The 24,960-nt window shown below is 35.2% G+C and overlaps 1 protein-coding gene across 1 annotated transcript; it reads left to right on the top strand.

Moving 5' to 3' along the window:
• Positions 1-1,158: 1,158 nt before the first annotated feature.
• Positions 1,159-8,726, top strand: LOC122601169 (probable serine/threonine-protein kinase PBL9). The gene is made up of 6 exons (XM_043773936.1): positions 1,159-2,335; positions 2,629-2,969; positions 7,269-7,404; positions 7,512-7,657; positions 7,759-7,882; positions 8,105-8,726. The coding sequence occupies exons 1-6, from the start codon at positions 1,159-1,161 to the stop codon at positions 8,416-8,418; spliced, it is 2,238 nt and encodes a 745-aa protein (XP_043629871.1). The 3' UTR covers positions 8,419-8,726.
• The last annotated feature ends 16,234 nt before the right edge of the window (positions 8,727-24,960 follow it).

Here is a 24,960-nt window from a genome sequence, read left to right as displayed (position 1 = left end):
TACAGGAAAAATGAGAAGATTTGCAAGTGGCAACCAAAGCTGATATGACAGCTTACCAGAAAAGTTTGAAACAATAACCCCATCCATGGCAACAACCCAAAGGTATTCCAAGCTAGCTTTGGTCAAGTTGAAAAAGTCGTGGCCACCACTGCTGTCTACTGCATTTAATTAGGACCCTTTCCACTCAATGCATGTTAATTTTTCCGAACTAGTGCAACGGGTAAACTTATATATCAAATCGTTAATGTTTAAAAATTATTTACCAATTAAATTAGTATAGTTATAAAATTTAATAGTTTAATTAGTCTTGCATTTAATGATAAGGTCGACCCATGGTCTTACATTGCATGTTCAAATAGTTTTATGTTAAAAAAAAAAAAAGTTAAAATAGTTTTCTTTCTTTAGTGAAATGTAGAGAAAAAATTTGGGAGTTAACTTAGTTTCAAAGTAAGAGTCTTAATTAAACACCGAGTGAACTTCAACTTTGTCTGAACGCTTGTTCTGAACTACGTTTAGTTTTCGATGAGAAAAGAGTAAAAAGTTTATAGGTCGGACACTCTGTTGTAATATCGAGTAAAAGAGTAAGAAGTCTAATGAATTTACCTTTATTTTTATTATTATTATTATTATTACTTACAATAATAAGAACTTTATTATTAGAAAACCAAACAATATTATAAAAAGTTAGGAGAGAGCCTCCACTCCTTTAGCGATATGAAAACTAATCCTATTATTACTATTATTATTGTTATTATTATACTCGTAACATTTTTCTTTTAGTATGGTGTGAAAGAAGGTACTTTGATTTAGGGGTGTTTGTTATTGAGATTGCAAAACAGATTTTGCGTTTTCAAAATAGATTATGCGTTTTCAAAACTGCGTTTTGAAAAAATAGGTAGGTACATGCTTCTTTAAACTGCGTTTTCATAGCAGATAATCACTTTTTTATACAAACACTTTTTCAGATTATCTGCGTTTTACGAACGTAATAATCAGATAATCAATTCAAAACGTATTCCCAAACACCCTCTTAGTATGTAGATGGTCCATATGTCGTTTCCTGGAAGAAGACTATTAAACTTTATTAGTTGACTACCATCATGTATACATCCAAATGTCAACCATATTTCAGTATACACTTTTACTTTATCAATAATTATGTTTATTGCTACCAGCAATGGCAACGAGTCAGAATCGGCCACGTCCTCCTGCCGTGATTTCGGTTTTGATGACTTTCTCTCAGCAAGAGGGAGCTTTGCTGAATCATTGGTAGTCGAGCATGGCGGTGATGACAAGGATTCTGAACGGCCTACACCTTCTTGCCATCATTTTGAATTTCATGATATTCTTTCAGCAACAGAGAACTTTGATGAATCATTAGTAATTGGGCAAGGAGGCTTTGGGAAAGTTTACAAAGGTAACATTATTACGAATGGATCAAGTTCTGTTGTGGCAGCCATAAAAAGATTAGATACCATGTCCAGTCAAGGAGCAGCGGAGTTTTGGGCCGAAGTTGAGATACTTTCAAAGTTACGTCATTGTAACCTTGTGTCTTTGATTGGTTATTGTAATCACCGAAATGAAAAGATCCTTGTATATGAATATATGTCCAATGGAACACTCGAGGATCATCTCTATAAACTCGGCAACCCTCTTTCTTGGCTTCAACGACTCAAAATCTGCATAGGTGCCGGTCGTGGGCTACACTACCTCCACACTGGTACAGGGATTGAATCCGGTGTAATACATCGAGATATCAAGAGCTCGAATATTTTGTTACATGAAAGCTGGACAGCAAAAATTGCTGACTTTGGGTTGTCGAAAATAGGCCCAACAAATCAGCCAAAGACTTATGTCAACACACTTATTAAGGGCACTTTTGGGTATCTGGATCCTGATTACTACGCAACAGGAAAGCTTACAAGGAAATCCGACGTATATGCTTTTGGTGTGGTGATGTTGGAACTACTATGTCGGAGGCGGGCACTTGACAGAAGTCTCGATGAGGAGCAAATGAATTTAGCAAGATGGGTACTAGAATCTATCAAAGAAAGAAATTTAAAGCATATAGTTGATTATGATATAAGGGGTGAAATAGCACCAAAATGTTTAAAGGAGTTTGTTCAAATCGCAGAGAGATGTTTGCATACCAATACTAAGCAGCGATTGACTATGGCTCAGGTTTTGTTCAGTCTTGAGAATGTACTAATCGTACAAAAGAAATACAATAATTCATTGCAACCCGTAGGCAGAACACTACTTGCTAGAATGGTTAATATGCTTCCTTTCACCCCTACCTCGGAGGACTCTGATATTCAAAGATCCTCATTAACTCGTAAGTGCATATATTCCGATAGATTATGTATCCATATTAGCATAACATTGTACTGATATATAGAAATGCCATTAACTGCAAAAGTCAAATTGGTACAGATTTTGATATTTCTTTGGATATAATAGTTTCTAGTATAACAAAAGCCAGCATGAAATTGCCTACATCTTTTCCCCTATTTTTGTTTCTATATTTTCTCTTATTTTTATGTGTAGATTCTCTAACTATATACTTCTTTCTTCACTAGTTAAGTAAACAGCCTTTAGATAATCTTTTTTTTTATTCATCAATTTCAGCCCAAGATGGTTCAAAGATATCAACTGATAAGAAGGGTAAGAATGAAGGTGTTTGGTATTTTGGGGCTACAGAAGATTCATTTCTGGACACAGAAGATTCATTTCTGGACACAAAAGATACATTATTGGATACATTACCAAGCCTTAAAATTTTTGATTTTGATGATTTGAGAAGCTCTACTAGAAACTTCAGTCCAGATTTAGTCTTTGGAGAGGGAGGTTTTGGGAAATTGTTCTTAGCTCGGCTTGAGCAGAACACATTCATTCCTTCAAAACATGGCATCGAAGTTTTGGTTGCTGTTAAAAAATTCAACCAAGTTCGAGGACATGCTAGATGGCAGGTGAGTATCAACTAATTTACATCAACTTTATCTATAATCAGCAAATTTTTTTACTTTTACCCTTTTCCATACAAAAACATTAAACTCGAAATCTGTTTTTCCTTTTTACACTAGTTGATAGTATGCTTTCAGAATCATGTCTAACATGGTCACGACGCTCATATGATCGGATGATGACTTTCTAGTTATCTCTATGCTTGAAGTATATGGTGTAACAATTCTTTTACATAGTATATATGACTGCAAACTTACAAGGTCTTGTAATATTTAGCTACTAAGTGATGCATTTTCCCATATAATCTAAAACTTGCCTAGTCTAACCAAAATGCGACTACTTTTTTCGAACAAGCAAATTAATATGATCAAAAAAGTAGTAGGGAAAATTCTTTATTGTTCTCAATGATATCAGGGTTATAAACTCAGCCGACTCGGCAACAACTCAGACTTGGGTGAAGATAGGTTAAATTTGGTCAATACTCGGGTTTCGGTCAAAACTCGGCCAAACTTTTTAACTTTTTTTTCTAAGTATTATATTTATGTCTCGAAACAATTAATTTCAAACATTGAAAGTATTATATGAATGTCCCTAAACAATTTTGTTTTTTATGTCACTAGTTCCCCAACCTTTATTAATATACATGAATCATTATCATTGTTGTTAATGTTATTTCGTTCATATACAATAATATATAAACGGTTGGAGGTGGTGGTGGTGATTTTGGGTAGGTGATGGTGGTGATTGTGGGCAGGTGATGATGGTGATGCCGTGATGGTAGAGCAAGTGGTATCGGCGGCAGTATTGGCGATGGTGGTGCTAGGTGGTAGCACTAGTTGTGATGATGGTGATGGCAGACAGTGGTGGTAGTAGTGATGGTCACAGTGATGGTGGTGGCAAGTGGTGGTGGTAAAAAGGGGGGTGGTGATGGTGGCAATAGGTGGTCGTAGTAGAATGGGGGGGGGGGGGGGGGGTGGAGTTGGTGGTGATAGTGGCACGTGATGGTGGTGGTGGTAAAATAGGTGGTGGTAATGGTGGCGGAATGTGGTGGTGTCGGCTTGAGTAAAACAAGTTGCGGTGGTGGTAGTTGTGGTGTTGGCGGCAGGTGGTGGTGGTGACGCTAGCATTGGCGATGGTAGAGGCAGTCGTGACGTCAATAGAACGGGTGGTGGTTGTGATGGTTGCGGCAGGTGGTGAAGGTAGCGTTGGCGGTGGTAGAGGAAATGGTGACGTCAATAGAACCGGTGGTGGTAGTGATGGTGACGGCAAGTGGTGGCGGTGGTAGTAGAAGCGGCGATGGTAATGGTTTGGAGCAGGTAGTAGTGGTAGCGACTAGGTGTTGTGGTGATCGAGATATGGTGTTAGTGGTGGTGGCGTGAGTAGTAAAGTGTGGTGGTGATGGTGGTGCGTGATACAGTGGTAGTAGAATTAGTGACAGTGGTGATGGTGTAAGTGACAAGTGGTGGTGGTAGTGCCCGCAGTTGTGTAGGTGTTCACAGGTGGTGGTAACAGAACTTGTGGTGGTGGTGGTGGTGGTGGTAGTAGAACGCATGGTGATGAAGGCGGCAGGTGGTGGTGGTCGTAGTGGCACGTGATGGTGGTAGAACTAATGGTGGTGGTAGGAAAATAGGTGGTGGTAATGGTGGAGGAATGTGGTGGTGTCAGCTTCAGTAAAACAAGTTGCGGTGGTGGTGGTCGTGGTGTTGGCGGCCGGGCCGGCCCTGATGCCGGGCGAAAAGGGCGACAACCCGTAGCATCAAAAAAATCGAAAATCTTGAGGGCAACAAAATCTTTTCAGTCGAAGTTATGTAATATTAGGTTTTTTAGGCATCAAAGCCTTGGTATATATTGTTCATTTAAACATAGTTTAAAGGCTAATATTGAAGCAGAAAAAAAAAAGTCTATGAGTTTTAACGGCGGAAACGTATTGCAGGCGTGAGGAACTGAGGAAGACAACTAGACAAACCAACATGATGCTTTTTTTTTTCTTTCATTTTTTAATTGAAACCCTATACTTTTGAATATGTTAAATGTAACCCTTCAAACTAAAAAGCTTTTCCATTTTAAACACACAATGTTATATGTTTCAGTGTGTTCTTAAATGAACTTAAATAAGTTGTCATCTTTATTTTTAATTTTTTATAACTAGCACGTTACCTACGCAATGCAGCGGTGATCGTGACGGCGACGATGTGGTGGCAGGTGCGACGGTTGGTGACAGATGAGGCGTCGATTGGTGTAGATTATTGATATAAAGGGTTAATGGAGATATTTTAAAAGATAAAGGATTAATAGTGTAACGTAATCATTAATGTTAAGGGGTAGTGTAACTGAAAATATCTTAGTGCTAAGTGAAAATATTATATATTTTAAGGGTAGTAGATTAAAATATTACATGGAAGGGCATTTTAGACATTTTTCCATGTAACTTTCAACATGGGGTATTTTTATTAATAAGTAGTATAGATAAAGCATAAACTAGGTGCCTTAGTGCTAATCATAAAATAAAATCGAAGCATCACTTTTACACATTGTAAATATAATACTGCTCAGATCCTAAATTTTCTAATTAACTCTATAAAATTATTTTAAGATTTTTGTTTAATTAATTTGATATTCACACTCAAAAAATAATTACATACACATACAAATCATAATAAAAAATATATTTATTAAAAAATCATACTTCATGCATGTAAAACTCCATTAAACTTATTTTGTGAAAACCCTTAAAGTTATAGAACTCCGGTAAGATATTTCAAATAAAAAACGAATAACGGATTAAAAAAATGGTGTCTAAATTATTTTAGAGTTTGAAATTTTGTAAGATATAGTAATATATCAACATAATATGACTATCTAATTAATGTTTGTAATTACAACTCGGCTTATTATCGACCCATTTTGGTTTTATTTTTGTATGGGCATATTCTGGCTATCATGCCCTGAGCATTAGATAACTCAGGACCGGCTCTGGCAGGCGGTGGTGGTGACGCTAGCATTGGCGATGGTAGAGGAAGTCGTGACGTCAATAGAACGGGTGGTGGTTCTGATGGTGGCGGCAAGTGGTGACGTTAGCGTTGGCGGTGGTAGAGGAAGTAGTGACGTCAATAGAACGGGTGGTGGTAGTGATGGTGACGGCAAGTGGTGGCGGAGGTAGTAGAAGGGGCGATGGTAATGGTTGGAGTAGGTGGTAGTGGTGGCGACTAGGTGTTATGGTAATCAAGATATGGTGTTGGTGGTGGTGGCGTGAGTAGTAAAGGGTGGTGGAGATGGTGGTGCGTGATAGTAATGGCGGTGGTAGTAGAATTGGTGGCAGTGGTGATGCTGTAGGTGACAAGTGGTGGTGGTTGTGGCCGCAGTTGAGTAGGTGGTGCTCACAGGTGGTGGTAACATAACTCGTGGTGGTGGTAGTTGAACGCATGGTGGTGGTGATGATGACGGCAGGTGTCGGTGGTTGTGATGGTGGAGGTAGTAGAAAAGTAATGGTGGTGGCAGCGGCAAGAGATCAAGTGATGCTGGTGGTTGTGGCAGGTAGTAATGGAGGCGTTGACATGATATTGAGGAGAAGATAATGGTGATAAATCAAGTGGGTTATTATTACCTTACCCCCCTCCCTAAAAATAAATTTATTGAGTAATGGGTCATTATACACTATTAAGAAATGATTTCATCTCCTACACCAATTTATTCATTGTCTTTCCCATTCCCTCTAAATGGATAAAGAAAATGCCGGTTAAAAAGACAAATGGTGAAAGTAGGTATATGGTATTTGAATTAAGCCAAAAAAAAACTTGTATGGGTTAGAAGAAAATGGAGGGGCATATGAACTTTGTCCTGAAGTTTTGTAAAACTACGAAGACGGGTGTCTACAACACCGAGCTTGTCCAACTCACTAAAAGTTGGTGTCTTCAACACCAGTCTTAATTAGCCAAAGCCTTGGTTCAACAATCATTTATACAAGTGCAGGAATCGAACACCTATATGAAGACTGGTGTTGTAGACACTGGTCTTCCGTGCCAACTGGAGCCATGTATCTAAAGACTGGTGTTGTAGATGCAGGACCTGGATGATTTGGGCAAGGCCGATGTCTACAACACCGGTCTTTGTAGTTTTACAAATTTTGAAAAAAAAAGTTCCTATTAACACCAAACCTCTCCAATTTTTTCTTACTCGTACAAATTCGTAATATTAGATATGTACTGTATAAAATTTGTAATTTTGCTGCTGTTGTACCGAAGAATATATTTATTACCTTTATGCAAATCTTGATATTTTAAATTTACTCCAAATTGAGTGTTTAGGCAGAGTTGAGCTTCTTAGGACGGTTGGCGCATCCAAATATTATTACTCTCATTGGACACAGCAGCAATGAATATGAATGTTTACTTGTTTACGAGTACATGCCCAACAAAAGTTTTGATTGTTTCTTAAACACTGGTAAACTATACTATGATCTCTTGAGAACTAAATAGTATTTTTTTTTCCCCATTTTTTGAAAGTTGTATTATTGAATAAAGTAATGTGTAACTTGGATAATCTTGCAGATGCATCTGATATTGCTGAACCGCTTTCGTGGAAAATACGACTGAGGATAATGATAGGAGTTGCCCGTGGACTTGTTTATTTGCATTCATCAAAAATTGACATTATCTATCGTCATTTAAAAAGCTCTACCGTATTGCTGGATAAAGTACTCATGTGATATTAGAGATTCACTGTGGCGATCAAACTACTTTGATACTTATTGTTTATTCCACTAGATTTAACCATCTTTTACTCTTATTGTTCCAGGATTTTAATGCGAAACTCGTAGACTTTACATTAGCAAAATCTAGCCCTAAAGAAGGGGAAACACATATTAGTACGCGTGTCATGGGAACATATGGTTATGCAGACCCAGCGTATGTCGCGACAGGTATTTTACCAATATAGTTAAGTGATTTGGGTCTTTGCATCTTATTTGACGTTGTTTTGAATATTACATCGTGCTTGTCACTTCGTGCATATAATTTGTTTTGTTACTTCAAAGGAGATCTATTTTCAATTAAAACATTGTGGTCTTATGTCAATGTCTTCACTTTAAAGCCTAAAAGAGTCGTATTATTGTGATGTTAACAACTACTCTTTAATACTACAGGTCATTTAACAGTGAAGAGTGACATCTTCAGTTTCGGGGTAGTGCTACTAGAAGCTCTAACAGGCCTAAGAGTGTTTGATGAAAAGCGGGAGACTTATAAGCACTATTTGGTCGACTGGGCAATTCCAATTTTAGGAAGAGCAAGCAAGTTAAAGAAAATAATGGATCCACGCCTTAAACAAAACTACCCTGTAGAAGGTGCTTCTAAATGTGGTACACTCGCATTAAGATGTCTTTCAAATGATCCAATAAATAGGCCTTCAAGTGAAGAAGTTTTGGAGAATCTGGAACAAATATATGCTACTACAAAGTAATGTTTAACTCGATGAGACACAAAATCACAAATACTAGAAAACATTTCAATACACCTACTTTTCCATTAAACATTTTATTGCAGATGGATGAAATATATCCACTTCTGTTTGGTTCGTTCCCTTTGTTTTTTTTTAAAGTAAAATTAAAAATTATTGATTGGATGTATAACACAAACACTCGATAGAAACTGCAAGAAGCCAAGAATATAGATACTTGATTGGGCCATGGGCCAAATGTGTAATTTTGTATGTGTTGAAATGGGCCATGTTGGGTTGACCCAAAGAATAAAAGTCCAGGTGAAGAGATATCCGATATCATTGTTTGTTTAATAATAAAATCGTCAAGATTTTAAGAAACCAATTTTTACTTCTACTTCGATCATGTGACGAAGAAGATCATCTTCTTCCTAATTTTAGATTAAGCGAGATTCGTAACCCGCGCGTTGCGATGGGATATTTTCTAAACAACTTAAAATTTTCTTTTTACATGAAATGTAACAAAAATAACTTTACGTCGTTAATGTCAAATTTAAAATCTAAAGTAAGTTGTATTAAATAAAATGCGGACAGATGTACAAATATATTAATATTATTAACATCTAAAACAACACTTCTATAATAATGGTATAATTTGTTAGAAAAACAAATTTTAAACAAAAAAATATGACAATGATACATTATTAATATTAATAACGACAACTGAATAACAGTAAAAATGATAACGCATAACAACAACAAAATGTAATACAGAGGAAAACGAATTTAGACTTTTAGAAACAACAATGATATATTCTCTATACAATGACCAAATTTTGACTTATCAAAAAGAAAACAATGAAATTGTACAGAATCCCATGTTTTAATTTAGACTGCCGACATTAAGTTGGTAGTGTCGTAGTAGTGATATACTGATATGACCGAGATTTTGCAACAATTGTTACATGTTAGTCCAACCAGCCATACATTGATTGGGTCTTAGTGAGCAGCTCAACCACACAAAAAAAAAAACAAAAAAAGATAGAGACAGCGAATCGAACTCGATTCAGTCACGTTACAGGTAGCGCACACAACCACCTGAACCAATTCAATATTTGTCCTACGTTTGCTTTAAGTTAAATTTATACTGTTTTCATTTAGAATAAAATATCTTGCACGCAGTCCGGTACTTCCCTTTTTATTATTATATTTAACACTGATTACTCCCTATTAAAAATTATGTGGGGTGTTGAAAAGTTTACAAATATGGGACATGTGATTTTACCCTTTTACCCTTCCTCTTAAAAGGAAACACAAATGTCTCCATTCTCACTATCTCTCTATCAAAATAATATACCAAAACAATACACACTCTCTTTATTTCCGTCAATAGCCACCTCCGTCTATGATATCTGCCGCTACGCACGGGTACCATGCTCGTAATATACAATAACAAAGGAGAATCTTTCTCAACCATTCCCCCTTTTTTGCTTTGAGAATATGCATACGTGTAAGTTTCTAATTGGACAATGGAGTTTGATTTCTTATTTGCTTCATATGTATGGTTCTGTTCAAGGTATTAAAATTTCCCAATATCTTATTTTTGTTAATTATTCTGATAATGGATTTCTTGATTGCTAAAAGTGAAAAACAATGTGAGTAACAAACTTCTTAGGAAAATGGAACCTTCTATTTTCAAGCTTCATATATAGTGTTTTTGGTGTTGGGTAAAAATAATGAAGTGCAAATTCTGTTAAAAGGATTAATCTTATTCTTAAGATTGTTTTAATTTGTACTTATGGCATGATTAGTAAATGTACAGGACTTAAAGGACTGAAGCTGATTCATATTTAAGTACAAGGACTGGAGCTGTTGATAAAAAGGAAAGAAGGACTAAATAAGATAAAAGAAGAAAGAAGAGGGTAGTTTTGTCAACACTCCAAACATGCCCAGTATATATACATCCTTATGAACCATTAGGGTTCATAACCTGAAGATCGATATTTTCTGGTTTCTCTCGGTTTATTCATTTGCTCTATAATTTTTCTGAATTATAGAACACATATAGTTGTGTGAATAGAACACATAACATATAGTTGTGTGAATCTCACCTGATTAGCAGTGGAGATTGTATTAATAATAATAATATCATCAAATCAATTAAGATTGATTTGTTCTTGAGATTGATCTGAGTATAGATATTGTGAATTATTGAAGATATTCTGTTTTTGTTCATGGTATCAGAGCGGCGTATGATCATTCGATCACCGTTCTGATTATTTTTTTCGTTCCGATCGAAGAAAACCCTAACTTTCTAAAAAATTAGGGTTCGGGTTTCTGTGTGGTTTTTTGGGTAATTTCGGTTTTAATCTTCATGCTTCGAAGATTGATTGTGTAGATCTGGTTAATTTCTTCGGTCTGCTTGTTCAATCGACTAAGTGAATCGTATTGACAAGTAGATCTCATCTTCCGCAATTGTGTAGATTTGGTTGATTTCTTCGGTCTGCTTGTTCAATCGACTAAGTAAATCGTATTGACAAGTAGATCTCATCTTCCGCTGATTTTTCTTTCTCTGATAGCACTGTTTGTATTCTTCTTCCTTATCTCTTTTATAATTTTAGTTTGTTTATATTAAAAAATTTTTTTTTTTGTTTTCTTTCACTTATCTCTCATAAAACCATTCGTGTTAAACTTGACCTATCTCCGTGAGAGGTGTGGAATCCTGTCCCTGGTACGTTTGTGAGAGAAAGTTAGTTTTTACGATTTTAAATATATATATATATATATATATATATATATTTTTAATAATTCTGTTTTTTCTGCTTTTTAGGTTATATTTCTTTTGCTAATTCGTATTGTTTTTAGTTGATTGTTTGGCTGTTCATTAAGTGTGTTTTGTTGAATTGTTATCTGATTCTTTAATTGCTTTTGTTAATTGAGATTAACTGGTTTTGATAACTGCAATTATTTGAGTTTCTTTGTTTCAAAATGGATGATGATAATGTCAATGGTTATGCATATGTATATGAAGAATCTGAAATCAGTGATGATACTATTACTAAAATTAGTAAATTGGATTTAGGAAGTCCTTTACATTTGCATCCTAATGATTCTAGTACTTTATCTATTGTTCCAATAAAACTTAAAGGCACTGAAAATTATCAAATCTGGAGTTGTGCTATGCTGCTTGCTTTAGAGGCTAAAAATAAAGTAGGTTTTATTGATGGATCTTGTAGAAGGTCTAATGTAGATGAAGTACTTGGTAGGCAATGGGATAGATGCAATGCTGTTGTTATGTCTTGGATTCTAAATTCTATTGATGAAGAGTTATATATGGGACAGATTTTTAGTAGAAAAGCTTGTCTTGTTTGGAAAGAATTGAAAGAAACTTATGATAAGGTAGATGGATCTGTTATTTTCAATTTACATCATAAGATTAATTCATTGTGTCAAAATGGTATGCCTCTGTCTGATTATTATCATAAACTAAATGCTTTGTGGAAACAATTTGATGTTTTAGTTCAGTTACCTAGGTGTACTTGTCATGCTGCTCAGGATTTTTCTAAACATACTCAATTATTGAAGCTTATGCAGTTTTTAATGGGTCTTGATGATATGTACATGAATGTGAGAAGTAATATATTGACTAAAGATCCCATTTCTGATCTCAAAACTGCTTATTCTATTCTTTCAAGAGATAAGTCTCATAGAGGTTTATCTTCTTCAAGTCAAAAATCACAAACTACTGCTTTTCATTCTAAAGTTAATAACAATAAAAGTTTTCCTTTATCAAATAATTTCTTCAAATATAATAAAGGAAATTCTTCTCAAACAACTTCTAAAGGTCTTACAGTAGTTTGTGAACATTGTGGTTTTAATGGACATACAATTGAAAAATGTTTTAAACTAATTGGTTACCCTCCTGAGTTTGGTAAGAAAAGGAATGCTGGATCTCAAAATGGTAATAAGAGGTTTACTAGTAATGTTTCTGCTGCTACTTCTTCTTCCTCTCTTACCTTTACAGAGGAACAGTTATCCAGGATTGTCTCTTTGATTAAAGAAAATTCCGAGTCTTCCAACAATCCTAACGCCAATATGGCAGGTGTGTTTGTAACAATAGCAAGATTTTTAATTCTAATTTTAACAAGTTTTTTTGTTCTAATATTAAAAATCATTCTAAACTTGTTAAAAAGGGTTGGATAAATGATTCTGGTGCTAATAATCATATTACTTATACTGAAGAGAACATGGTTGATATAATTGATGTTTCAAGTTTAAAAATTAAAGTATCTCATCCTAATGGCACATTTGCATATAGTATATATGTGAAAATTTGAAATCTTGGATCCAAAATCCTTTAGATCCGGAATCATGAATCCGGGATCCTTTAAAATCCGAAATCCTTCAATCCGAAAAGCTTACCGAAAAGTTTAACTCCGAAATCTATGTTCTTGTCTAGATTTAATGTGTGTTTTGTATTTTCGATTCTTTAGAACGTGTATGTAAATCGAAAAATGATAAAAACCGTGGGTATATATGAAATCTTGGTCGATTTCGGATAGATCTAGCATACGTCCGAATTGTATTAGTGATTTTGGTCCTAAAATGTGTTTAGATCTAATTTTAGGAGTCGTTTTCTCGTCTGTCAATGTCGGTCAACGCCGGTCAAACCTTGGTCAAACGCAGATTTTTGTTTTTGTTTAAATTGGGTATTATTTTGGTATTTTAGACAAAATTAAATTTTTTTAAATAAAGTTAAATTATATATTTAAATTAATTTGACTCATGTTTTAAAATTTAATCCTAATTGTCATAATAATAAAATTATTATGGATATATATATATATATAAACTAATTTAATTAGATATATATAGTATTAGATTGATATGGACATATATATATATACAAGGTCTTTATAAAAACTTTAAGGATTGTGGCGTGCAAGAGTATGATGGTAGAGGTGGAGCTGTCAAGTTTATTCAATGGTTAGAAAAGATGGAAGCTGTGATTGGTATTAGTGATTGTACTCCTGAACAAAGGGTCAAGTATGTGGCAAACTCTTTCACTAAAGATGCTTTGTCTTGGTGGAACACTCAGTGCCGAATCAGAGGCAGATTAGTGGCAGAGGCGATGTCTTGGTATAACTTCAGAGAGTTGATGATGAAAACGTTCTGCACAGCAACTGAACTGGTGAAGCTAGAACGAGAGTTTTTGGAACATAAGATGGTCGGTGCTGATCATGCTGGATATACTACCCGTTTTAATGAACTTTCAAGGCTCGTTCCACATTTGGTTGAACCTGAGAACAAAGGTATAAAGAAGTATCTTCGTGGGTTAATTCCTCAGGTTAGGTCGACTATGGCTGCTGTTCACCCACTTAGCCTAGAGGAGGCTATATTGAGGTCTGAAGCTATGACAGAGGAGTTGGTTCAATGTGGAACTATTACTGCTGTTGGGACAAAATGGAAGGAAAGCAGTGGGACGAGTAATAATAAGAAAGTTTGGCGATCTGATGGGAAGAGACAAAACAGAGGCAAGGTATTTGCAATGACTGATGCTGGCAAAAAGGAATATGTGGGTCCTCATCCTAAGTGTACCAAGTGCAATCTTCACCATGCAGCAAATTAGAATTGCTTAACATGCTAGAACTGCAATAAGACTGGGCATTTGGCAAATTACTGCTGGGAACCAAGGACTCAGGTGACACCATTGAATAGGGCACCATTGAATGTTGTACCATTGAATCAAAGGAGACCAACCGGAGTTTGTGGAGGATGCTATGAATGTGGGGCCACTGATCACTATTGGAACACATGTCCTCAGTGGGTTGGGCAACAGGTTCAAGTGGCAGTTCATCCTAACCAGCTACAGATTACTGGACCCAATCAGAATAGGGGCAATCAGGCTCCAGCTGCTAGAGGTCGTGCTTTTGTTCTAAATGTTGTTGAGGCGCAACGACCCGAACGTTGTTGCAGGTACTTTTCTTCTAAATGGTCATTATGCTACTGTTCTCTTTGATTCTGGAGCTGATTATAGTTTTGTCGCGACAAGTTTCGTTCCTTTATTGAGTGCTAAGCCGAGCCCTATGTATTTATGTTTTGACATAGAAATGGCTAATGGGGGGTTAGTCAGATTAGACCAAGTCATCCGTTCGTGCACCTTAGTTCTTAATAATCATGCTTTCTTTATTGACTTAGTACCTTTTGAAATGGGAAGTTTTGACGTTATTGTTGGTATGGACTAGATGTCTTTGGTCGATACGACGATTCTATGTAGTGCAAAAATTGTTAGAATTCCCTTACTAAATGGCGAGATATTAGAAGTTCAGGGTGAAGTGTCTGATTCTTTTGAGGGTCGTGTCATGAGTGCGTCTGCTAAAGAGGTTAGTTTGATTGATTTCCCCGTCGTACGGGACTATCAGGATGTTTTCCCTGATGATCTACCTGGCTTACCTCCATCTCGACAACTTGATTTTTGCATTAGTCTTGTTCCTAATGCAGCTCCTGTAGCAAAATTCCCCTATAGATTAGCAACAACTGAATTACAAGAATTGGCCACTCAATTAAAAGAACTTCAAGACAAAGGATTTATTAGACCTAGCCAGTCACCGTGGGGAGCACCTGCCTTATTCGTCAAAAAGAAGGATGGTTCATTTCGCATGTGTATTGACTACCGTGAGCTGAACAAGTTAACAGTAAAGAACCGTTATCCCCTTCCTAGGATTGATGATCTGTTCGATCAACTTCAAGGCGCAAAGTGTTTCTCAAAAATTGACTTACGTTCAGGGTATCATCAACTGCGTGTACACAAGGACGATATACCAATGACTGCTTTTAGAACAAGATATGGACATTTTGAGTTCACAGTGATGCCTTTTGGATTGACTAACACTCCGGCAGTATTCATGGATTTGATGAATAGAGTGTGTCGGCCGTATTTGGATAAGTTTGTAATTGTATTCATCGTCGACATCCTAATTTACTCGAAGACAAAGGAAGAACATGCGGAACATCTGAGAAAAGTACTGGAATTACTGAGAAAGGAAAAACTATATCGAAAATTTTCTAAATGTGAGTTTTGGCTTGATGAGGTACACTTTCTGGAACATGTCGTGAGTAAGGATGAAATACACGTAGATCCTAGCAAGATTGATTCAGTCAAGAACTGGAGAACACCAGAGACACCGACTGAAGTCAGACAATTCCTTGGACTGGCTGGCTACTATAGAAGGTTTATCGAGAATTTCTACTATACAAAAAGGGGTTAATTTATTACCTTACTATTATTGGGATGTTACACTTTAATTTGTCTTTCTTGAATTAAACATCTCTACCCAAAATACCCCTATTGTTTATTCACTAATTTAAACATCTCTAACTAGTATACCTATAATAACTTTAAATATCAGCCACTCATTTTTCCCTCTCCTAAATCTCAACCACCCATTTTTTTTATCTCTCATCCATAAATCATTTTATTATCTAATTCATTCAAAATCTTTTATCTCAAAAACCGTATATCGAATAATAATAATAATTGTACGGGTGTTCTTAAAATTTTATGATCTTTCATTAGAGATGTCATTCGATATACTTTCGACGAATTTTTAAATCAAAGGGCGGAGCCCGTACAGCTAAGATATTTGGCTTTCATACTCTGACTTAACCTATCACCCCCACCATCTTATCGCCGCAACGCGCGACACTATCTCTCGTAATATAATATAATATATAATGTATATAATTGGAGCTTGAAATTAATGTTTGTTCTTAGACAAACTCAAATCGGTTAAGCTAGTGGATGCAAACTTTTTGACCACCGAAGGCATAGTTTTATCAAAAGAAAATTTGTCGAACGAAAGAAAAAAAACATTAAGGTTAGACAAAAGATATAAAACTAGACAAAAAATTAATGTGTTATAAAACTAGAAAACAAGAACGATATAATAAAGAACAATAGATAAAAGATATAGAGAGAATGAAGAGAGTTTTATTATTCTTTTCAGAGGCTCAATATATAATACAATAATTCTTATTGTCCAAGAAATAGATCTTTTATATTTATCTATAATAAAACTAATACATTATATCAGATAAAAAATTATTGTTTATAAAATGTCACCTACTGTGTAAAACTAAACCTACAAAATTGACAATGAGCATACTTTCAGTAACATACAAAGTTTAACTGGATGGTTTGAATTGTAAATTCGACGATTATTACTTTGTCTTGAGATGCTTACCTATATAAATATTAAAACAGTAAGAATCTTAGCTTTTTAAGCCATCCTCCCTAAATCAAAGCTATGCTTAAATGTTGCCACATAAGATTTATCCTATGTGACATCTCCATGTTTTTTTTAAATTATCAATCTTTCTTTTTAGAAAATATAGTATAAATTAGAATATAGAAACTATAAAATTGGATATATCATATATGAAAAACAATATATTTATGAGATTGATTAACATTAATTTGGCAAGAATATTACAAATCCACAAATTCTTACATACCCTTTATTATTATTATTATTGTTGTTGTTATTATTTATTTATTTATTTTTATTAATAAAATCGTCACTTTGTACGTATGATTACAAATTCTATATTACTAAATCCTTATATTTGTTAGAATTGTACGTACGATTACAAATTCATTTGTTATTGATTCCATTTGTATGGAATCCTAGCCTTTTAAGTCATCCTTTCTAAATCAAAGTTATGTTTAAATGTTGCCACATAAGATTGATCCTATGTGGCATCTTCATGTTTTTTTTTTTAAATTATCAATATTTTTTTTATAGAAAATATAGTATAAATTAGAATATAGAAACTATAAAATTGAATATATCGTATATGAAAAACAATATATTTATGGGATTGGTCAACATTAATTTGGCAAGAATATTACAAATCCACAAATTCTTACATACCATTTATTATTATTGTTGTTTGTTGTTGTTATTATTATTATTATTATTATTATTATTATTATTATTATTATTATTATTATTATTATTATTATTATTATTATTATTTTTAATAAAATCGTCACTTTGTACGTACGATTACAAATTCTATATTACTAAATTCTTATATATGTTAGAATTGTACGTACGATTACAAATTCATTTGTTATTGATTTCATTTGTATGTATTTAGGATAAATGGTAATATAATCTAATCACATTAGTAATTCTATAAAAAAGGTTTTTTTAAGCTTTATTTTGTGTATGTATATAATTGCTATTTAACAAATAGTTAAACATTCATCAAGATCTATGTAGTCAAAAGATTCAATCATCAAGGTGTGGAAATAATATACTCTATATGAACTAATAGACGATAATAGATGTATCAAAATAGGTTGGTTCAGAGTCCAGACATCTTCACCTAATTCTTGATCATATACTCTGGGCCCTCCAATAAATCGAATTCGCGTGTTTCAACTTTACATGTTGTAACACCCTGAGCTAGGGCTCGAAATATTACGGAAATCATATAGCACAAGGAGGGATTATCGTAGGCAACTAAATGACATTAATGAATTCGGTGAATCCACATCAAGTCAAATATTCAAACAATGCACAAGGAGCAAATGACCATCAAAGTTTACAAAAGAGAATTCTAGAGATGGCTATCGATCCTAAGCATTAATCCAAAAGTGGGCGAATGAATCCTTGATCCATAAAGTCCATGCCCGAATCCAAAAGCTACACCAGATCATGCATCACATCCTTGAACCACCTGATTACCTGAAAAGTGTTCTACAAGTCAACACGAGGTTGGTGAGTTCGTAGTGGTGGCCCAAGATGAACCACCGACCATAATTACATACATAAAAACAAGAACAATCATCACATACAAGTAGTCTTACACGTCATCCAACCAATGCATCACTATATAACAAACATATAAGAACAATCAATGCAATGTCAATGCCATGATGTGAATGATATGCATGCCAAACCAAAATACATATAATATGTATGGCCATCATGCCATCTATGCAACGATACTCACAGGTCTTCACCATGACCATTGTGGCATCTCAAAAACGTCGGCGAATATACGTCTATAAACCCGGATGACCAACACCAGTGTATACGTCTATACCTGGATAAACACATTTGTCTCAACAGACAACCAAATCATCTCAAGGCAACCAACACAATGCAAGCCCAACAATCCATCGATCCAACATCCAATAACCAACAATATGATCAAACTATACATACATGCACTTGAGAGGGCTTGCTTTCAAAGAGTCCTCGATGTTTGTATACAGGGTGTACCAGCGGCTAACCCTCCACATCTCAAACCTTTTGAAAGCGAAGTCGACTTCCATGTATGTACATCTAACCTAAATATAACCTTTCTCAATACCAACATACACAAAACATTTCAATAATTCATCCATCAATCATCATTCAATCAACAAACAACTAATTCAAACAAATAAACACACAATGTTCACTTTTCAGCCCGAATCTCAATAGAGTAGGGAGATACGAACTCACCTTGATTGGCAAAAGAGGCTAATATCGAATTAAGATGAGATTATAAGTGATTATAGTGCTCCACGCGTCCACAACCTAGTAATGTATACAAGACATGCATTATTCACCAAAGACGATTCTCTAACTAGGTTTTAGCTTTGGTTTATGGCTTTGAAAGACTTTCGGGACCCATCATGGTCGTTAGGGAGGTCATGTAATAGTTTGTAACCAAAATGAAGTCGCCCCAAGGTCGCCTCATTCTCAAACATAAGTTATATGTTTATTTAGTTTATGTTAATGTCTTGAATTAGGTTCCAAAGAGGACACCCAACTTTAAACGACTCGTTTGTCATGTGTAGGGCACCAATAAGGTCATAAGAGTACATTCTGGAAAGGTCGGGACGATCCTAGGATGTTAGAACTAAAGCTAGGAAAAAGTTAAGTGATTGAAGCCCCCAACTGCGCCACAACTTATCGCTACGCCGCAGCTGAAAAATAGACTCGTGAAGCTGCGGGGCAGCTTAACTAGCTGCGCAGCAGCTGAAAAACAGACTTGTGAAGCTGCGGGGCAGCTTAACTAGCTGCGCAGCAGCTCACCCAGTTCAGCACCAGCAACCCATTTCGACCTAAACACACCAAAACTAACCAATAACTCATTTTTGACACCCAAAATCGATTTGTGATGCATCAAAACTCAATATGAAGCATAATTAAGCATGTTTACACATGAATAACCCAAACCCACTTCAAAATCTTTCTTCAAAACACCAAACTCAAGCTCAAATTCGGTTTAACCCATTACTAACCCTAGACAAACCCTAATTCGACTTTTGGCCCGATTTGTGACCCGAAAATGTTTTGGCACAACTAGAGATACATTTACTAACATGAAGTGAAGGTCATAGAGTAGAATTTACTTACCAAAAGCTTCACAAATCCTCAAACCCGAATTTTGACTCAAATGAGGTCATTTCTTACACTTTGGAACCCAAGTTTTTGATATGAAGTTAAAATGGTGATAAGATTTATTATTCTTGCATTAACTAAGCTTGAATTTCCATGAACTATGAATTAAATTAGAGAGAGAGAGTGAAAGGAGAGTGTGTTCTTGGGAGTAAAGAAGAGAGAGATAAGAAGAATAAGGGAAGGAAAGGATAAGGTGGGTGGGGGTTGGGTTGACTAAGGTAGGTCATGGGTCAAGACTTTGATCCATGGGTTGACCCGTCAACATAACTAATTAGTTCAAAACCCACGACATTACATCTAGCACACCGTCAACCGGCTCATTGAGTATACAATTAGTCATTTAACTACTATAATTCATAACATGACACTTAAAGTCAACGGGTCAAAATTCATGGATGTTACACATGTAGGTCTACACTACACTTCATTGTTTTGTTTTGTTGACCTAATTGTATGTTGCGGGTATTCGACCAACTATAACAATTCTTTAAAGTATAGCCAAAGTCCTCAATGCCAAATTTTAACCTGAATTTAGGTCTATTTGTATGTTAAAACATTATGCATGGAGTTCACATTACATAATCTATCATCCAAGGATTAGAGGTCACTATATTTTTCATGTTTCATAATATAGTTTATTATTATACTGCTTTAAAAAAAATCCGCACATCGTGCGGGTAAAAGACCTATGTTTAATATACCCGTATGTGATAATAAACGTAAATAACAGCAACAATTAGTTATTTAATTATAACTTGTTAGTTAGAGTAAATGACACATATCGTCCCCGTGGTTTATCGAAATGATCACGTTTCGTCCTTTCTAATTCAAAACATCACTGACAGTCCTTTATATGAGGATAAGGTTCACATATATTCGTTTGACCGGTCAACCGTTATCTAGTCTCCGTTACACCCCCCACGTGCTACCCACGTGAGGGGTATTCCAGTCATTTCCCTCCCCCTCTTACCACTCTTTCTTCTTCACTATTCTTTTTTAGATTTTTTTTTCTCACCTTTAAAATCAAAAATCATTTCAATACTTAAATAATATACAAAATTTATTATGATACTGTAACACCCCGAGCTAGGCTCGAAATACTACCGAAAAGATATAGCGTATACATGGGATTATCGTAGAACGTGAACTATATGAAAATTAAAGGGATTCGGTGAATCCATCATCAACAAACAAGTACATAAAGCATAATGCAGATAGGGGCAAATGAATCCTTGATCCATGTAAGACCAAGCCCAAACTCTAGCGCAAGCATCCATCAAGCATCACGTCTTGGATTTACAAGGTTACCTGAAAAGTGTACTACACAAGGTCAACACTAGGTTGGTGAGTTCGTAGGGGCAAATGACGAGGATCTAATGCCAAAGCCATTCACAATATGAACTAAGCTAATGAACAAGGAACACACTTACAGTAAGTCCTTAAAAGGCGCAAGTACTCAATATAGGTTGGCTCGTAGCGCAACCTGGACCCACATGTATCCATTGGACAATCATACCATAACTAGAACACACATAATGCACAAGAACACAGAATATCGACATCAACAAATATCCATCAAGTTCTAAAATGCCAGACATGTCCATCAATGTCCCTCAATTGTTCTCATGTCATCCAATTGTCATCAAGTACGTATAGCACTACCCGTTTAATGTCATCAAGTACGTAAGTACCCGTTTATTTGTACATGCACACATTGTCCCTCTATTGTCATCGATATTGTCATCAAGTACATAAGTACCCGTTTAATGTCATCATGTCCATCATGTCCATCAACTCAACCATGCACAATGCACATACATTTCATACGACTTTACATTTGAGGAATCTTAGATGTTTGTATACAGGGTCACCCGCAGCCTTCCCACCACATCTCCAACTCATTAAATGTATCATCGTCTTCCATGTATGTACAACTACCCTAATCATAAATAAATCAATCATACTCAAACAATACATAATCAATCAATGTCCATCAATGACCCTCATATATGTACTCACATAATGAACTACACAAGGTATTTAGAATATGCATAGTAAATAAGAACAAGTAATAATGATATCAAGAAGTATCTAACAAGTTCTATAATGCCCAACATGTCTATCAATGTCCCTCAATTGCACTCAATTACACGTAATGTACCTTATTGTACTCAATTGCACGTAATGTACTTCATTGTACTCAATTGCACCATGACCATCAATGTCCACCCAGAAACAAACACTATGTGTATATACTTCGTATGATACTACTTTTGAAAGGCCTTTGATGCTTATATATAGGGTCACCCGCAGCCTTCCCACCACATCTCCAACCTTTCGAAGGTATTATCGTCTTCCATATATACACAACTAACCTAAAAGTCAACCAAACACGCACATACAATAATCATATTACAACCACGTATTTACACGTTAACAATTCCATCAATCAAACAATGTCATCACTTAAGACACTCAACATATGCACAATCAAGTCATGTCATCATCAAGGAAATCAAACGTATGCTCAATGGAACTATGTCATCAATCAAGGCAACACATAATTGCACGAACAACAAGTTAACACACAAAGGTTGTACACTTTTCAGCCTGAATCTCAAACGAGTAGGGAGCTACGAACTCACCTTGATCGGCAATAGCAAGTTAAATATCAAGCTACGAATGCCCAATGGTCGTCCAAAGTCCACAACCTAACAATATATGTCACAATACAAGACATGGTCAATACTAATTATACTATACCACAATTTCCCCTAAAGATGTTTTATAAGTCATTCGAGAACGTTTAAATGACAAATGAAGAGTTTTGGTTAGACACGGTTCAATGACTTAGCACCAAAATTCCACTTGAAAATCAAAGTGTTTAGAAATGTGTTTAACCAATTTTGTTAACCTTAGTATGTTAATATAAGACCAATAAACAAGTTTTGGATCATTAAAAGTCGACCGATAACCGAACGAAAAAGTTGGGGAAGGAATAGAAATATTGCGGCCGCTCGCACGGTCGGCCGTGTGAGCGTCTGCAGTACGGGAAGAACTGGGCACATAGCACGACCACAAGCACGGGGCGTCTATCTGAGCGGCCGTGCTCCGACTGGGCAGATTCTTGACTTCAAGATCGACTAAGGAAGCTCCAAGACACATTTTTATGCATAAATCACCATATTTTAACATCATTGAACATAACCCATATCATAATTTTGATTCATAACATCAAATCCATGCTCAAATCCATTTTGACCCATGTCAAAACCCTAATTGAACCCTAATTCGTTTTGACCCGATTTGTGACCCGAATTTACTTGAAATCAACTAGAACAAGTTGATAAACATAAAATGATGATTTTGAGTCAAGTTTAACTTACCAAAACTTTCACTAAGTGATAAATCCGAATTTTGAGCTAAAGGAGAAGTTTCTTGCACTTTGATAACCCAAATCTTTGCTAGATGATGATGATAATGATAATAACCCTTGAATCTACTAACACTTTCACTAATAACAATGTTTGGATGCAAGAATTTTAGAGAGAGATATATGTGTTTGTTTGTGTGTGTTTTTCTTGTAAGAGAAAAGAAAGAGAGAAATGATAAGAAATGAAATGGGTGGAGGAGGAAATGGAAGGGGGGAAGCCGTCCTAAGTTCCAAAAAGGGTAGGCTCCCGCTCCGTCAAATTCGACGAATAGCAAATCGTCAATCCTCCAAATGCCAAAACGAACCCACAACATAACTTAACTTAATGACCTCGACTAACACATACGTCCCAAATTGCACGACAAATTGATCTATATGTACACATTGCACTTAATGAACTTCAAATTGCACTTGAACTATATTAACCAACTCGATAGTTAGTTAAATTGTACATATGGTCAAAAGGTCCACCACGGTTGTTACAGATACATTTGGAATCTGATATCTTTCGAAACCAAAAACCGTAGCTTAAAACAAATCTATGTATATGTGTGAAACATCCGTCCTTGTAGTTCAGTAGTAGATATATGATAATATGAAACCACTATGAAATCAACAGCAACATCTATAACTAGTTTTAACCCTAAAAATATTAACATATACATATACATACACCTTGTCATGATTTAAATAAAATTGATCCCTTATTGTGTGGTTTGTGTCATGCGGCCAAAAGAAGAGCAAAAAAAAAAAGAGTTGATGTATTCATTGTGTAGCCGTCAAAAGAAAGAAAGAAAGAATGAATGAATAAAAAGAATTGTGTGAATCAATTTGATTGTTGTATGTTGCATTCATTCAATATCAATGCACAAATATATATAATAATAACAAAATTCATTATGTGGTCATGCTCTATACTAGTCGCCGATCCAAAAAGATAAATTATAATGAGATCCACTGTACATATACTTGTTGAAACTCGATGCATATTTCCAGATCTAAACAAAACCCACAAAAGAGATCATGACGAGTATGCCACCAAGATCACTCACCGGAAGATCCGATGATGATTGATGATGAAGAAGATGAAGATATCGAACCATTACTTACACCAATGATGAAGATTTCGATCCGGAACACCTTTCAACAACCCCCAGATCTCTTCTCTGTCATCAAAACAAAAACGATATAGATTTAGATTGAGAAACAAATAGATTATTATTAAATAGTACCCGTGCGATGTGGCGGTGAGATGGTGATGGTGATAGGTCATAGGATGATATCTCATAGAGTGTTATAGCCAAATATCTTAGCCGTATGGGCTCCGAACTCATATTTAAAAATTCGTCGAAAGTATATCGAATGACATCTTTAATGAAAGAGCATTAAATTTTAAGAACACCCATATAATTTTTATAATTTATCGATGTACGGTTTTTGAGATAAATTTTTTTGAAAGAATTAGAGAAATAAAATGATTTATGGAGGAGAGAAAAAGTTGTAGTCATTGATATATGGTACAATATGTATTGTTATATGTATATGTACATTGTTAAAAGTTAAAACCCTATTTACTTAACCTAATATAGAATATAGACAGATAGATAGATAGATCAAATAGATTAATTTGTGGTTGAATTTTTTTGGTATAAAATGATACCACCATCA

Source organism: Erigeron canadensis, chromosome 5 (genome assembly GCF_010389155.1).
Source record: "Erigeron canadensis isolate Cc75 chromosome 5, C_canadensis_v1, whole genome shotgun sequence".
Lineage (NCBI taxonomy): Eukaryota > Viridiplantae > Streptophyta > Magnoliopsida > Asterales > Asteraceae > Erigeron > Erigeron canadensis.
Note: the sequence above shows the minus strand (reverse complement) of the source record. Positions and strands in the feature narration are given on the sequence as shown.

Coding starts and splice junctions, on each gene's coding strand:
- LOC122601169 (XM_043773936.1), top strand. CDS start 1,159: ATGTTTATTGCTACCAGCAATGGCAACGAGTCAGAATCGGCCACGTCC. Junction 2,336..2,628: donor TCAAAGATCCTCATTAACTC/GTAAGTGCATAT, acceptor CATCAATTTCAG/CCCAAGATGGTTCAAAGATA. Junction 2,970..7,268: donor GAGGACATGCTAGATGGCAG/GTGAGTATCAAC, acceptor TTGAGTGTTTAG/GCAGAGTTGAGCTTCTTAGG.